The 16783-nt window shown below is 46.5% G+C and overlaps 1 protein-coding gene across 1 annotated transcript; it reads left to right on the top strand.

Annotated features, from left to right (window-relative positions):
• Positions 1-8768: 8768 nt before the first annotated feature.
• On the top strand, positions 8769-11825 carry LOC127752656 (ubiquinol oxidase 1c, mitochondrial-like). Its single transcript, XM_052278062.1, has 4 exons — positions 8769-8974; positions 10362-10591; positions 11502-11674; positions 11766-11825. The coding sequence occupies exons 1-4, from the start codon at positions 8769-8771 to the stop codon at positions 11823-11825; spliced, it is 669 nt and encodes a 222-aa protein (XP_052134022.1).
• Positions 11826-16783: the final 4958 nt, after the last annotated feature.

Raw genomic sequence — 16783 nt, 5'->3', positions numbered from 1 at the left:
TCAAAATGCATAGTCCAATATTCCATCTTTTCCTCTGGCATGTCTTCTTGGCACTCGGTCCACTCGGCAAGGAAATCAGCTAAAGCTTGTGACTTGATCAAAGTTCGTGGCTTGAATGATATGTCCAAAGACATCAATTCTAAGGCCCACTTCGCGATCCGTCCGTTTGCTTCGCGGTTATGAAGTATATCCCCGAGTGGAAACGATGTGATCACCGTGACCGACTGACTTTGAAAGTAGTGAGATAATTTCCTGACGGTAATTAAGACACCATATAATAACTTTTGAACCTGAGGATATCTTGTCTTGGATTCGGCTAAAACCTCGCTAACGAAATAAATTGGTCGTTGGACTTTTTGAACATGGCCTTCCTCTTCACGCTCGACAACTAGGACCGTGCTCACAACCTGGGAGGTCGCCGACACATATAACAGTAGCGGCTCTTGCGGATGTGGCGAGGCCAAAACTGGTGGAGTGGTGGTAAGTTTCTTGAAGTCTTCAAAGGCTTTATGTGCTTCGGGTCCCCACTGGAAATTGTCAGTCTTCTTCAGCAGCGTGAAAAAGGGCATCCCCCGCTTGCCGAGTCGTGGGACGAACCGGCTGAGCGCCGCCATGCAACCAGTCAGCTTTTGGACGTCTTTTTGGGAGCTTGGCGGTTTCATGTTGAGGATGGCGTTGATTTTCTCCGGGTTGGCCTGTATGCCTCTTTGAGATACCATAAATCCGAGCAACTTCCCTGACGGTACTCCGAAGATGCACTTTTCAGGGTTTAGTTTCATCCTGAAAGTACGAATGCTTGCAAAAGTTTCTTCTAAATCCGCGATCAGGTCATCCTTCTGCTTGGTCTTGACGACTACATCATCAACATAAGCTTCAACATTGCGATCGATCTGAGTTGAAAAACATCTTTGAATCATGCGTTGATAGGTTGCTCCCGCGTTCTTCAATCCAAAGGGCATGGTGATGTAGCAGTAGGCCCCAAAGGGCGTAATAAACTAGGTCTTCAAGCAGTCGGATTCTCTTAGTCGGATCTGATGATATCCCAAGTAACAGTCCAAGAAACTGAGTAACTCGCAGCCGGCTGTTGAGTCAACCACCTGGTCAATGCGAGGTAACCCAAAAGGGTCTTTAGGGCAAGACTTATTGAGGTCGATGTAATCGACACACATGCGCCATTGCCCTGTCTTTTTCCGAACCAAGACTGGGTTAGCCAGCCAGTCGGGATGAAGGACCTACTTGATGAAGCCCACTGCTAACAGCTTGGTTAATTCCTCTTTGATCGCATCCTTCCTGTCCTGTGCAAAACGGCGGAGTCGTTGCTTGATGGGTTTGGCGTCTTCCTTAACATGTAAAGAGTGCTCAATCACCTCTCTAGGAATGCCCGGCATATCGGATGGTTTCCATGCAAAGATATCTTTATTATTTTGAAGAAAGGTGATGAGCGCGCTTTCCTATTTACAATCTAACTCGGCGCCTATTACAACAGTTTTGGTAGGATCGGAGGGATCTAGTGAAATCTTCTTAGTTTTGTCGTCGCCTTCTTCGGTCTTTGACAGCTTGGTCGGAGGCACCTCTCCTTCGCTTGCCGTGGTGGCAGCCAGTCGGATCTCTTCGCGAGCGAGAGTGATCTCGTGGGTTTGGGCCATCTCGCAACTTTCTTTGTCACATGTGATGGCTTGCTTGATGTCGCTCCGTAGTGATATGACCCCTCGAGGACCAGGTATCTTCATCATCATGTAGGTGTAGTGTGGGACGGCCATGAATTTGGCTAGAGCCGGTCGTCCAAGTATAGCATGGTATGCTGTCTCGAAATCAGCAAATTCGAAACAAATGTTTTCTGTGCGAAAATTCTCCCGAGTGCCGAAGGTAACTGGAAGAGTGATCTGGCCGAGTGGTGTAGCTGACAATCCTGGGATAACACCGTGGAAGGGTGCATTACTCGGCTTTAATTCCGTGCGAGGAATCTGCATATCGTCCAGGGTCTTAGCGAAAAGGATGTTGAGTGCACTGCCACCATCGATGAGAGTCCGTCGGAGCTTGACATTGCGAACCACTGGGTCTAGTACCAGGGGGTACCGCCCCGGGTGGACCACTCAGTCAGGATGATCTGAGCGGTCGAACTTAATTGCTATCTTTGACTACCGAAGGTATTGGGGTGTGTTAGGCTGAACCGCATTGATCTCCCGTTCTGTTAGCTTCTGCTTTCTCTTAGATTCATAAGCCAGGGGTCCGCCGAAGATGTGATTGAGTTCTTTGCGATGATCTTGAAAACCAGTTGGGGCATCGTCTTCATCATCTTTCTTCTTTGATGTGCCTTGATCTCCGTCTGAGGGCTTACGTGCATTCTTGACGTATTGTTCCGCAAACTGTTTATAGATGAAGCAATCTTTGGCCACGTGGTTGGAGTTGGGATGATGCGGACATTGGGAGTTCATTATCTTGTCGAAGGTGTTGACGCGGGAATGTTGTCGAGAAGACGGAGAGGTTGTTGCCACAAGTTCTTCGGACTTACGCTTGCGATCCTTGTGGTTGTTACTTCCACTCCCTCCTGCGGTCGGCGTATCCTTCTTTGGCTTCCAAGTGGTGCCCGACTGCTTGGACGCCATGATAGCATCTTCGGCTTTAGCATACTCATTGGCTTTTTCAAACATCTACTTGACCGTCTTGGGAGGTTTGCGCCCGAACTTGCCGACTAGGTCCTCGTGGCGAATGCCTTTAGTAAAGGTGGCAATGATGACGTCGTCGATGATGTCGGAGATCTTGTTGCGTTGCTCAGAGAAGCATCGAATGTAATCTCGAAGAGACTCTCCAGACTTCTGAATGATGTTGTAGAGATCGAAATGTGTATCAGGCCGTTCAACACTGCCTTGGAAGTTGGCGATGAAGTGGTCGCGTAGCTCTGCCCATGATCCGATCGTGCCGCGGGGTAGCCCGTGGAGCCATGACCGGGTAGAATCCGCTAGAGCCACAGGTAGATAATTTGCCATGGCTTTACTGTCTCCTCCTGCTGCGCGGATTGCGAGACCATAGACGGTGAGCCAAGACTCAGGGTTAGTGGTGCCGTCATATTTCTCGATTCCAGTCGGCTTAAAGCCGGCTGGCCAATCCACTCGACGCAGATCGCTTGTGAAGCCAGCAACTCCATCCACATCGTCGTCGTAGCGATCCGGTGAATGATGGCCTCTTGCTGCGCGGCGCTGGTTGATGGTGTCGCGAAGATCGATGGGGCGCCTTCGATGTGGGGAGTGTGGTCGTTCAACTCGACGCTCCCTATATTGTTCGGGAGGCGAACGAACGGACCGTTCATCATGTCCCCTGCTCCTGCGACTAGATCCGGCACCGGCAATGCTGAGGCTTGGCTGGTGATAGTCTTGAGATCGAAGATGAGGGACTCGGCTACCAGTCGGGGTGCGGGTGCTTGCGGAGTTGGCTGGAACCGAGGCAGCAATCATGGTCTTCGTCTGGTTCAAGATGTTGACAACATGATCAGCTTGGTTGAGTGTGTCTTCCTTGAGGAGGGTGTCAAGGAGAGTGATTGCTACAACCGCGTTCTGCTGGGGGTGCGAAAGACCGCTGTTCCATCGACGTCTTGTTGCCCAGTGAGCTCTCTCGCTCGCCGCCCAGATTCCAAGGCGCGTTGCCGTCGATCTTCAGCCTCCTTTGCAATCCGTTCGCGATCTTGTTGCTCACGCTGTAGTCGTTCTCGCTCCTGTCGCTGTCGGTCTTCCTCCAGTCAGTGACGTTCAACTTCTTGCCGTGTGCGATCTTGGTCCGCTTCTCGGGCTCGGCGCTGTTCCTCCGTTTTGTTGTCAGCCATGAATACGCCGAAGAAGAGGGGCGTGTAGTTATCCTCATAGCTGTCGTCGAAGTTGTCGAGGTCGTCGTGGTCGTAGTGGTAGCCGAAGTCGTCGTAGTCGAGGATCTCGGTTGGTTGAGAACTGACACCGGGGGAGCTGAGGTAGCCATCCAACTCTTCTGTCGAGACTGTCCCAAGAGGTTGGAGTATAACGCCAACCTACCTAGATCTAGATTGGATCGGGGCCGAAACCGGAGCTCGCCTAGATCTTTGAGTGGGAGATGTCTTGGCTGTGAAGACAGCGGCCAAATCATCAGGAAGTTTCATCAAGATTGAGGGATAGGACCCGTCGTCTTGATCTGGTCGTGGAGGAGTAGATTGGATCTCGTCCGAGTGGTTTGAAGCCGACTCGGGAGAGATGATCTTGGAGTAGGCCTCGGCCGAGTTCGGAATACCGAACGGCGCGGGGACCTGATCTCTTCCCGACTGGTTCGAATCCAAGTCAAGGAGAGAGATCTTGCCGAAGTCGTTGGTGATGAAGTTGAGGCTGCCGAACCGGAACGCCTGCCCGGGAGGGAAGGCGAAGTCGTCGATGCCGGAGACAGAACCCATCGCACTTAGTCGGCAAAAACTTGACGCTACCCCTACCTGGCGCGCCAACTGTCGAAACAAGATTTCGGCAATAATAAAAGGGGGTGGCTATCAAGCTAGGAAAGTGGATGGGTTTGGAGACGAAGAATTTTATACAGGTTCAGGCCTTCTTATTCAAGAAGTAATACCCTACTCCTGTCCGGGAATTATTCCGCCGAGTGTGTTATTGATTGTATAAACTGGAAAAAAGAATCGTGCCCCGAGAGGCACACGGACCCTCCTTATATAGGGGCAGGAGTCCGCTTTACAAAGTACAGTCCATATCCCTAACGGAACATGTAATTACAGATAAAATACAATCGTAACCGACTAAGATCTCGGGTATTTCCTTGACATACAAGTTAAAAACTAACCCGAGTCCTCATAAAGATATTCTATTTATATTTGATACCGTATATCCGACTAAATTATAACTGTCATGTAGATATGGGGTATCCATAATCTCCACAAATAGTCTTAATATAATATTTAATCTAGTGATATGAAAGAATGATAACGACTGTAATACATACGTGTGTGATATCAATGTGGGTCCCAAATGCTAGGCTTCTTCTGTCCTATAAAAAATAAACATAATATTGGATGTGCTATATTTTAATACTATAGTATATAGATCCGAACAGGTTTAATACTAGGATATGAAACATCCCGTATTAGGTTTTTTTTATAGAGGGAGTATACATGTATTAATAATTATCAATATATTGTACAATTATCTTAAGATTCCTTTGGTAGGGTCAATTTAAATGCCAACATAAACCTATCTTACCCATCATCTTTAAGACTGATCAAGGAAGATCTAGTGATAATCCGGTTGGTTTTGACATCATTCTCTTTTACCAGTAGCTAGCCAAAATCCACATGCATACGTGGCACCAGGCAAGAATGTCTCTCACAGTTGGTACAAGAAGATTTTCAGATTCAGCCCGGTCAAAAACTAAAAGCTATATATAGAGGCTTTTTCTGCTGAAAAAGAGAGAGCTGCATGCCAAAAGATGCATGGATTTCAATAATAATTTCAACGTGATCTTGTGCAATGGTGACCCATTATATGCATGCATCAGCATTCTTCTTTTCGTAATCTTAAGTCTACATGCCACGCCACCTCCAAGTGTCCAGCACTGCGATGTGATAGCACAACATTTTGTCCCTGCGATGAACATTCGTTTCTTTACTATTAACAAAGTATGGGCTCTTGGGATCAAAGGAACTTTATGTGAGTTAGGGTTCAATTCCTTAGGGGAATTTCCTAACTAGGGTGTTTGAAAAACAAAAGGTTGCAAAAATCATACTCCCTCATTCCCTAAAATGTTTAACGCCGTTGACTTTTTTTTACCATGTTTGACCGTTCGTTTTATTAACTTTTGTGAAATATGTAAAACTATATCTATACATAAAAGTATATTTAACAATGAATCAAATGATAGGAAAAAAATTAATAATTACTTAAATTTTTTGAATAAGATGAACGGTCAAACATGTTTAAAAAAGTCAACGGCGTTAAACATTTAGGGATAGAGGGAGTACTACATATATTATACTTTCAATGCCCTTATTTCATATAGTAAAATAAGCACAATAATACCTCTTGCTTTTATTTTCGTTTCAAATTGTATCTACATTATCGACCAGGCATTCCATGACTTCCACTTATATTATACGCATACTTTTTTTTTATTACACACAAGACATACAAATGTACATTGTGCGTGTAATATGTATGATCACTAGAATATATATAATCCCTAGTGGATGAACTTATGCACGCATAACACAAATCACTAAGAGCAAGTTTAATAACATAGTCAATATATACTAGCTCCACCACTTAGGCACTTACTACTATCACATAATTAATCATTTTTAATGCACAAATTAAATCCTAGCTATACCTATGATCACGAGAGGATCGGATCAAGGCTGGGGTTCCATCGAACTGACTCGGCAGGATCGATGTTGTTGCATGGAAATGGAAGCTGGAGTCCCCTCAACTGCTATCTTTTTTGCAAGGACAGACAGAAGATCATGTGCCAAAAAGTAATTTAAGTAAGAAACTGAAGTAAGGCATGACGATACTAATTAAAAGTGTGTTAGGAGAAAGACCATATATACCATATTGGATATCGAATCGATGGAGGACAGAAAGAGGTGGATGATGACAGGATGCATGCAAGGAATTAAAAAGGGAGACGTACGAGCCCTTTTGTGTGGTTGATCTCTAGAAGGATAAGAAAGAGAGATGGACCTAGCTTAGCTAGATAAAGAGAATTAAAGTTGTGCAAATTAAGCAGCTGGAATAGTAGTAATCAAGACGAAGTTTCGCAGCACAGCGACGACTTATCCATATGAACATAGTACTATATATTATCCATATGGAAAATGACATGTTTCATTATCATGTCGATCGGCCATGCTTTTTACGAGCCTTTTGGATTTTGACGATCAGCACGGCGCTAGCGCGATGTATCGAGCTTGCTCTGATCATCGCCGTGTCAGCATAAAATTAAAGCAACAGCGTACAGCTAACCTTAAGAACCATCACTTTAAGATGGTCAAAATATTCATGTATCGGACTTACTCACTCTGTCCTAAAATAAAAAAAAATATTACCGTATGACATCATATTAAAATCCCTTATATTTTGGGATGAATGATACATTTTAATTTCTTCCCATCACTATAATCTAAGGGAAAGTCCAATTACACCCTTGAACTATTGGGTGAGTACGAATTACCTCCTCAGACCTGAAAACCAAATATTTTTCACCCTCAACTACCAATACCAAATGAAGAACCTCCCTGACTTAAACCAGAGTGGTTTTGGTCCTACGTGGCAATCCAGTCAGCAAGATCCCACCTATTAGTCTCATCCTCTCTATCTCTTTCCCCTCACCTCTCTATCTCTCTCTCTCCCAATCCTCTCTCTCTCCTCTTCTCGGCTCCCCCTCTCTCTATATCACCGAGCAGCCGTCGGAGAGGGAGCCGAGGATGGCGGCGGCGGGGGAGGAGGCTCGGAGCGGAGGCAGCAGGTGGGGATGGCGGTAGGGGAGCCAAGGACGGTGGCAGTGGGTAGCGGCGTTGTCGGGAGGGGACGGTAGAGGACGAGCCGAGGATGGCGGCGGTAGGCGGGGATGGAGGATGCAACTCGGAGCGGTGGCGGCGAGCGGGGATGGCAGAGGGTGAACCGAGAACAACGACAACGGGCGGGCACGACGGAGGCAGGGCGGGGACGGGATAGGCAACTAAGATCGGCGGCGGGCGAGGATAGGGAGCAACTTGCATCGGTGGCGGCGAGTGGGGACGACGGAGAGGGAGCTAAGGACGGCAGCGGCGAGCGAGGACGACGGAGGTAGGGCAGGGACGACGGAGGGGGAGCCGAGGACGGTGGCCATGGGTGGGGACAGGAGAGGCAACTCAGAGTGGCAGCGGAGGCTCGGTGTCGCGCCTATCTTGATGACGCTCTCTCTCGTGGCCTGATCTTCTGGTGAGGGGATAACTCTCGCTTTGATCGAGTGCGACGTTTGCGACGTGGCTACCAACCAGAACAAGTCCAGGACGCCGTGCAATCGCTACACCACAAACGATGTCGTACCAATCGTGACGTGCGGTTGATGATCCCTGCAATGCAAACGAGAGAACACTGCAAGAACAAGATAAGATGCAATCTATATATTGCGAATAGGTGATTAAGCACAAAGGAATAGTTGCGATTGAAGTGGTAGATCTAATCGACCCGGCAAATCAATACACCAACTATTGGGGGCTCTGAATCAATAGTCGCCGACTAATCGAACGAGGATTAGAGACAAGGTGAATGGCACTTGGCAAAATTCAACTAAACAAAACCCAATTATTTTTTAGAATGTATAAAGCTATTTGTAGAGGAAAATAAAGCTAGGGTTAAGTGCTAATTCGTGGAGGTGGAGGGAGACACTTCCGAGATAGGCCTAGTCTATTACAAGGCCCAAGGCCCAAGTTCGGTTTCAGCAACAGCACTGTCTTGTTTTGGCGATTCCCGTTGACTCGAGATGAATTTGGACATGAGACCAGATGCGTTTGAAAGGTAGCGAGATAATCTTTCCACTAAGTCCAAGATCACCCAAATCGGAGTTGGCATGAAAGCGCTAGGTCCGTTTGAAGTCAGTGCTGTCTCCGGAGGCCGAACTGGACTTGGACTTGGAATTATCATTGGAACATGTGAAGTTATGAGTATATCCGACGAAGTGATGTCCTCATCATATCTGCGTTTGCCGCGTCATCTCTGTCATCACCGATGCTGCCACACGCCTTGCCCCTGTCGTCTACTCCATCGCATCGTGCCATGCCGCCGTCGGTCGACCGCCAAAATGAGGAAGAGAGGAAGAGGGGAGAGGGGCATCGAGCTCGGCGGAGGCCAGGAGGGCATTGCAGCGCGCGCAACAGGGAGAAGGGGATCAGCTGCCGGGACAGGAGTTGGGTGGCGGTGGGGATGGACCTCGGCGTGGACGGCTGGCTGTTGCCATGGACACCACCACGAGCACCCACAATGTAGGCCGCCTCGACAGAGAGAAAAAAGAGAGGGGTGAGGTAGCCTTCTTTATTTATTTTTTTTGATTGGTTTACCAGACACCACGCGGTAGGACAAAACCGCTCTAGATTGGGTCAAGGGGGTAATTCATCCGATTTTAGTGGTTGAGGGTGAAATATGTTTGATTTTCGGGATATGAGGGTAATTCGTACTCACCCAATAGTTAAGAGGATAAATTAGACTTTTCCCATATCCAATCGTCGTGGGCGTGGCCTATATCTGCGTTACGTGGGAAAATAATGTCAATTCGTAATCAACCGCATGTTCGGAGCAGCGCACGATCAACTCGGATTTTCTATTTTTTGGCCACATGATCGACTCGGGTCACATTTCCTTTTTAAATTTTTACCCGTTTGATGATCGGACTATTTGTATTTTATTTTGGATTTTTACCAATCTTAATAGAAACTCAATAACTAAATTTTTATGTACTCTCATTGCTATTGAATTTTAAGTAAATTTACACTCAAAACGCATAAGGATGGGATTTTGTGAAACTTTAAAACCATAATACCTAAGTTAGATGCCACATGTCTTAATACACATGGTTTTCTAGAATTTACTCTGTAATATAACCAGCTTCTAGCTAACACGCGCACAACTAAGGCTGTTCCATGGGCCGCTAACCACTTACAGCCCAACTTGTCTGTTGGTTTCCCCTTTGGAAAAAGTCCACTTAGACTCCCTTAATTGTTCATCGAATCTAATTCGTGACCCTTAACTAGAAAACCGGGTAGAATGACTCCCCTAATTACTAAAACTAGTACAAATTGAATCCCTCGGCGGTTTTGAAGAGTGGTTTCGCTGACGTGGCGTCTACATGGCAATGTTGACTTGGTCTGCTATTGACGTGACGCTTAGGTGGCATTATAACTAAAAACATACACGTGGGACCCATTCGTCATTCACATAGAAGAAGACTTTGTGGGGCCCACATGTCAGTTTATCCCTTCGTCATCCTCCCCAATCTCCCCCTTATCTCTCTCTCCCTCCCAATTCAGCAAGCGGGGGGCACCGTCGGCGGCGACGGCGGGCGGGGGGCCACGCCGGCGACGGCGGGCGAGGGGCGACGGCCGCCGAGCTCCACATCTGGGCGACGCCGAGCTTCGCTCTCGAGCCTCGGTTAGGTCTAGGAGGTAGCGGGCGCGACCTCAACGAGGAAGTTGGGCTGCGCGCCATGTCGGACTCCCAAACGCGGTCGTCGGGGTAGCGGACGGGGTCGGTGGTGGGGGTGTCGAAGTTGATGCGGGTGGCGAGGGAGAGGAAGAAGGCGCCCTCGAGGATGAAGGGGTGACCGTTGGTGGCGTTGATGAGGCAGTCGGAGAGGAAGGCCCGAGACTGAGCCAGCACCACCAGCTTCGAGCACAATGGCGGCTGGATACGCGCGCTGCTAGAGGAGGCCGAGAACGAGCGGATGCACCTCATGACCTTCATGGAGGTGGCCAAGTTGAGGTGGTACGAGCGCACGCTCGTGCTCGCCGACCAGCGCGTCTTCTTCAACGCCTACTTCCTCAGCTACCTCCTCTTCCCCAAGCTCGCGCACCGCGTCGTCGGCTACCTCGAAGAGGAGGCCATCCACTCACTACAAGATAATTGAGCTATTGCCACCAAATTATTACAACAAAAAATAATTCGTAGCAATATATTATACTATTGCAATGATAATTTTTCTGTGGCAAATAATTATTTTTTATTGCAACGATCTGCAATCGTTGTTTTATTTAGTACTTTTGTTGCTATAGAAAATGAGATATCGCCACAAAAAATCGTACTGTTGCAAAAAACATGTTCTATCGCCACACTTTTAATTTTTGTGGCAATTTATATAGTACATGGTACTTTTCACTATTTTTTGTTGCCACGATCAACAAATTCGTTGCAATAAAAAAATTGTCGTCACATAATTTAACTTAATTTTTTCATATGGACACGGATTGAGACAAATTTTATATGAAAATTATAGCTCTCGACGAGATCTACAATTTTGTAGGTGATAACTTTTTCATTTGAAATCTTTTAGATATTCAAATCTATGATTCAAATCTCAGTTAGCTAGGCTCAAATGGAACGATATGCATTTTTCAACAGAATTGATACGTAGGTGAGTTGGTAAAGGAGAGCACGCGTGAAGGATAGGTTTTGGGTTCGAATCCTAGCCAAGACACAAAATCAAAAAAATAAGTAGATAAATAGATAACATGATAGATTAATATTTGAACTTTTAATTTGGTACGTAAAGCTAATGCCACATATGGAGTGGTGGCAATAATTTTTATTACAACGATGTGAAGTGTTGCAATATGACTTTTTGCCACATCCATTCCATGGCAACATCTAAATTTATTACCACAAAATAAAAATCATTGCAATAACCTATTACCACGGCTAGCAACGATTTTACAATTGTGGCAACATGTATGTATTGCCACAATTTTAGTATTGATGTCACGATTTTTTTCGTGGCAACAGATGATTTTTCTAGTAGTGACTCCTACACCGAGTACCTCAAGGACATCGAGGCCGGCAAGATTGAGAACGTCCCCATGCCACCGATCGCCATCGACTACTGGCGGCTCCCTGCCGACGCCACGCTCAAGGACGTCGCCGTCGTTGTCCGCGCCGACGAGGCGCACCACCGCGACGTCAACCATTTCGCATCGGTACGTGCGTGCGTGTGAATTCCCAAGCTTGATGTGTGCTTTGTGTAGGTTTGTGATGACTGAATTATTTTTGCTTGTGATGTGCATGCAGGATGTGCATTTCCAGGGGATGGATCTCAAGGATACGCCTGCCCCACTCGATTACCACTGATGATTAATTTTCAAAAGAAGATTATCACTGATGAAATCTTGCGGCGGCTTGTGTCCTGCTCAGCTCTGCAGTTGTTACCAGGAAACACGAGTTGCTGTTGATCTGTTGTATCCTCCCTCGGCCTCCCCGCCAGGCGGACGCGTGACGGGTGCAGCGTCTCGGCGACAAGGTTGCACCGGAGGATTTGCCACACGGGCCCGCATCTGCAGCACGTGATGGTGTAGTCGTTCTCGCCGAGGAGCGAGCGCGCCACCTCCAGGCGGTTGGCTAGAGCGGCGCCGCGCTCCACAAGGGTGGCGTGCGCGACGCAGCAGTCGGCCACGAAAGAGGAGGAGGAGGGCGACAAGGCGAAGCGGCGCCACAGACAGCCATCGCCATCGCCATCCACCGCTGCCGCCCCGCACCACCGCCATCGCCATCGCCGCCGACAGCAGTTGCTCTGCTGTTTTTTTTTTAAAGATAGAGGGAGAAGAAGGCCCTGACAAGCTGGCCCTACGTTTTTTATATTTTTCCCTAATCAATTGCATGTGGGCCTTATGACTGGGCTGACACGTCAGCATAATGAGCCAAGTCAGCATGCCACGTCAGCAAAACCGCCCTCCAAAACCGCTGAAGGATTCAATTTGTACTGGTTTTAATAATTGGGGGAGTCATCCTGCCCGGTTTTGTAGTTAAGGGTCACGAATTAGATTCGGTGAACAATTAAGGGAGTCAAAGTGGACTTTTTCCTTTCCCCTTTTGTCCATGACTACCACACTCTACACACTTACAGCCCAACTCGTATGTTGGAATAAGTTCACTTTAAGTCTCTGAATTTGTAACCAAGTCTGAAAGTATCCCTAACCAAAATACCAATACAAGAAGTCCCTCAATGTACAAAACCGCATCACCTGAAATCTAGTAATATCACCAGTATTAGCTAACGTGACAAGCTGAGTCAGGGTAGGAACGCTGGTCCCATATATCAGTGGCTAGCACTATATTCTTCCTCTCTCCCCTCCTCTCTTCCCAATCCCCTCCAAGGTGACGAGTGGCATGAAGGACAGCACGACGAGCTGCAACCGGTGGGAAACAAAGGCAGCGCCCGGCGGAGAGACGGGCGGCATAATGAAACCTGATTCGCTTCCCTCCATGAGTTTCCAACGGTGGGCCAAGCCAGGAGCCGAAATGTTGATTGGCTGGCTCGGCTGAGCTGTTTTTCCCTTGACATTTCTTGAAAAGGACGTCCCGAAGAAATTAATGTCCAAGAGTACAATAAAATCGTGAATTTTTCGATCCAGGGCCGGCCCTAGGCCTAGGCGGGTTGTACGACCACCTAGGGCCCAGGCCAGAGGGGGCCCATCACTTACCCCCTCCCACCCCATCCCGGCCAACAGGCCTAGCCACAGCCCAGAGCCCGAGACGCGCGCCTCAGGCCGCCCTCAACTGCTCAGCGAATCAGCGATCAGCCAGGGAGTAGTGCGCGTGCGCGTCGCTTCGCCTACCGCCCTGCCCACCGGCCCCACACCATGAGAACCGCAGCGCAGGCCCAGGCCGAGCCACGTCGCTTCGTCGCCGTCTCGCCGATGCCCTAGTCCGCAAGAGGCCGCCGTGAGTGCCGAGACCGCATCGGCGCCACTAGCCTATAGCGCCTGATCGCCGTCGCCCATCGGCCAAGCCGCCAAGGCGGTATCGCTGTCGACGCTTCCTGTCGGCTGCCTGGATGGTGGCTGGTCCCTGCCCTGCCCGCGTGATCTGTGATCGTCATCGGCTCATCGGCCATTTCCCATTCGCCCCTCTTCTTCAGGCTGAAGGTAGGTCACAGACCTAGAAGTCAATCGACAAGCTCTATGCAGCTATGCCTCTATCAATTTACTTTGCAATTTCACTGCTTCAGGTGTTATAATGTTACCTAGAAACATTTGTCGGGTGCTATACATAACTCATAAGGTCGCGAAAAAGCTCTTTTTTATAAGGGACATGGGATATTTGTGGTCTCCTATTAAGGTGTTCATACTAATTTGTTTCTATGGTATTTTTAGTTGTCAATTATACTATTGATATTATTTATTAAAGATTAAATTGCTCTATCGCAACTTGCAAACTGCTTGATTTATTATTTATCGTGTTAAAAATGTTTATTTGTGTCACTCTATGGTATATGTGCTTTATAGAGTATACTGTATGTATTAGAAGTAAAAAAAAATAGATATAACTCCTTAAGGGCTAACTCCAAGGCCCATAGCGTCAAGTCTGCCTAGGGCCTAACTCCAAGGCCCATAGCGTCAAGTCTGCCTAGGACCTCCAAAATGTCAGGACTGGCCCTGATTCGATCTTCCTATCGAACAATAAGAAATCGATACATCCTGATACTGCCCCTGATCTACCTTGGAGACGAGAAGATAGAACGTGCTGTGCATCCGGGTGAGATGCAATGGAGAGGCGTCCTCTGCATCCGCCTCTCGTCTTCTTCTCGGCATGGCTGATGCTGCTTGTCAATGGCGTAAGGTCGCTGCAATTTAGGAGGGACGACTTACTCGATGACCGTACGCCGTCTTCCCGTCATCCGTCGCCGAGGAGGGGATTGGGAAGAGAGGAGAGGACAGGAGAAAGAGGAGAAGAGATGGGATGAGGGAAAGGAGGAAGAAAATGCTAGTCACTAACATGTGGGGTTCACGTGTCCCACGCTGATTCAACTTGCCGCGTCAACTAAAATCAGACGTAATACTGCCTAGGATCTCAGATGGTCCGGTTTTATAAATTGAGATACTTGTTATATCTGGTATTTCGGTTTAAGGATGAATTTCAGACTCGGTGATAAATTGAGGGACATAAAGTGAACTTATTCCCTATATGTTTGTGCACGTGCGCCAGGGTTTGTAGCGGATTTTCTATGTAATGAGAAAAACATAAAGATTTGTAGTAACTTTTAGGGAGAAAACAGCTCTCTTACTCGATGGTAAGAAGAACAATTTCTCAAGAATTGAACGAAAAGGAAGAGGAAAAGAAGCCAGCAAAGCAGGCTGTTACCCTCCCCACAGATGGAACTAATGGGCTAGGTTTACTCTGTATCTCTGATGCAATCCTCTAATCTGCAGGCCCATGTATACTACGCAGGCAACCCAAGACGTATACAGGCTATTGCTGGCAAAAGGTGGCCGAGGGGATCTTCTGATCCTCTGATTAAAAATAATTACTGGATCAAAAGACTGGCCAAAACAAACGCACACTCACCCCCGTGAACATCTCCAAAAATTTCGGTGCGTGTTGTGCGCGCACACATGTTGAGGGTGGGTTGCGTACAACATGCATGTTGTCCAAAATTAGTTGCTCACATCATGCGTACGATCACCCCTTCCAAAAAAAACTAAAACTGAGCTGCTATATTTTGATATTGTCGAGTCACCATGAGTGTCTCACTGGTGAGGGTATGTCGCATGCTACTAAAAAAATAATTAGCTATAAATGCGAGTACATGTGACAAATCAAAGACTTCAACCCGTTGAATCGGTTATACCACAAGAAATCTAATTAGTTGAACTACGCCCATTTCGTTACTTAAGGTATATTTTACTGCAACATAATGCGAGAGAATGTTGATTTAATCTTAATATAGATTTAATTAATCATGCCATGTTGCGAACTTGCGATGCCCAGATGCATGTTGAGCCCATTATAGGAAGGAGAGAGCATATGCACCCATCATGGCCTTTCTCTTCTCCGCCAGCTGCCCCTCTCATGTAACCTGCAAAATGTGTAGTAGTAGATTCAAGGTAAATGTGGCACTAAATATAACTTAAATTTCTGGTAAATCTATTCGATAGTTTTGTTTAAAAGAATAAGTCATTAATAAACCTGTAATTTTACGATAGTGTATATGAGCCGTAAACATGTAATTTTGTCAAAGCATATGAATTATTTTTTGAGATTCTACTCTTAAGGAAAATTGACTAGATATATTATCAAAGACACTGGATGCCAAAAATGTAAAGTATTCTAGCTGTAATATTGTAGGGTCTGTTCACTTTGCTACCATTTTCAACCATACCATTTTTTGGTAAAATTGCCAAAAAAAATCTATGTTTAGTTTGTTGCCAAATTTAATCAATACATAAAATATCCTGCTAAAATTCAAAATTTTGACATTACCCAAACTTGATAAGGTTTATTTTGGCTACAATCTGAAAAGGCATGTAATGTTGTCAGGGCCTCAACATAATCTGTTGCAGTATTATTTCCACAATTTAATGCAGCAGATATTCTGGAGCTCCCTGCCCAGATCCACTAACAGGCTGTCTCTGAGCTTGTCCAAGTGTACCACATGATTCAGCTACTTGGGCTGCTTGTACACTGCCCTACTAATTAACCAAGTTCAGATCAGCTGCAAATTAAGAGCTAATTAATTTCACCATAGTTTTTTCAACGAATGGTTGTTGCCACAGCTGCAAATTTTCATCAGATAGTTCAATGGTACGAGGAACATACTGTCCCTCTTGCACACGCTACATGTATCCTTACCTTTAATTTTGTTTTTGCCCTCCAGCTACCATGGACAAACGAAAGGTTCCAAATGGAATGGCAAACACAACAACTTCAGTCTTGGTCATTTTTAATGATAATATGGTTAGTTTGCTTCCCTAGCCAACAGTATATGTCTTTATTTCTGTAGCTTATCGTTTGTTTAAGAGCTGAAGATTCTAAGAAGCGCAATGAGCTAGAGTTTGATAATTCATTTCACTGCTATGAGAAACTAGTTTATGAAATAGTTCAGTTCGAGAGTTTGGCTTGCTTGGCTAGCTACATATGCTTTTGCCTTCCTTCAAAAAAAAAATGTGTTGGCTGGTGGAATCTGAATTAGGATGACTAGTTTTGTTTTTCGCCCTCCAGCTACCATGGACAAATGAAAAGTTCCAAATGAAAATAGCAAACACGGAACTTAAATTTTGGTCCTTCTTAATGATAATATGGTCAAAACATGC

The sequence above is a fragment of the Oryza glaberrima genome, chromosome 10, assembly GCF_000147395.1.
Source record: "Oryza glaberrima chromosome 10, OglaRS2, whole genome shotgun sequence".
NCBI classification, from domain to species: Eukaryota; Viridiplantae; Streptophyta; class Magnoliopsida; order Poales; family Poaceae; genus Oryza; species Oryza glaberrima.
Note: the sequence above shows the minus strand (reverse complement) of the source record. Positions and strands in the feature narration are given on the sequence as shown.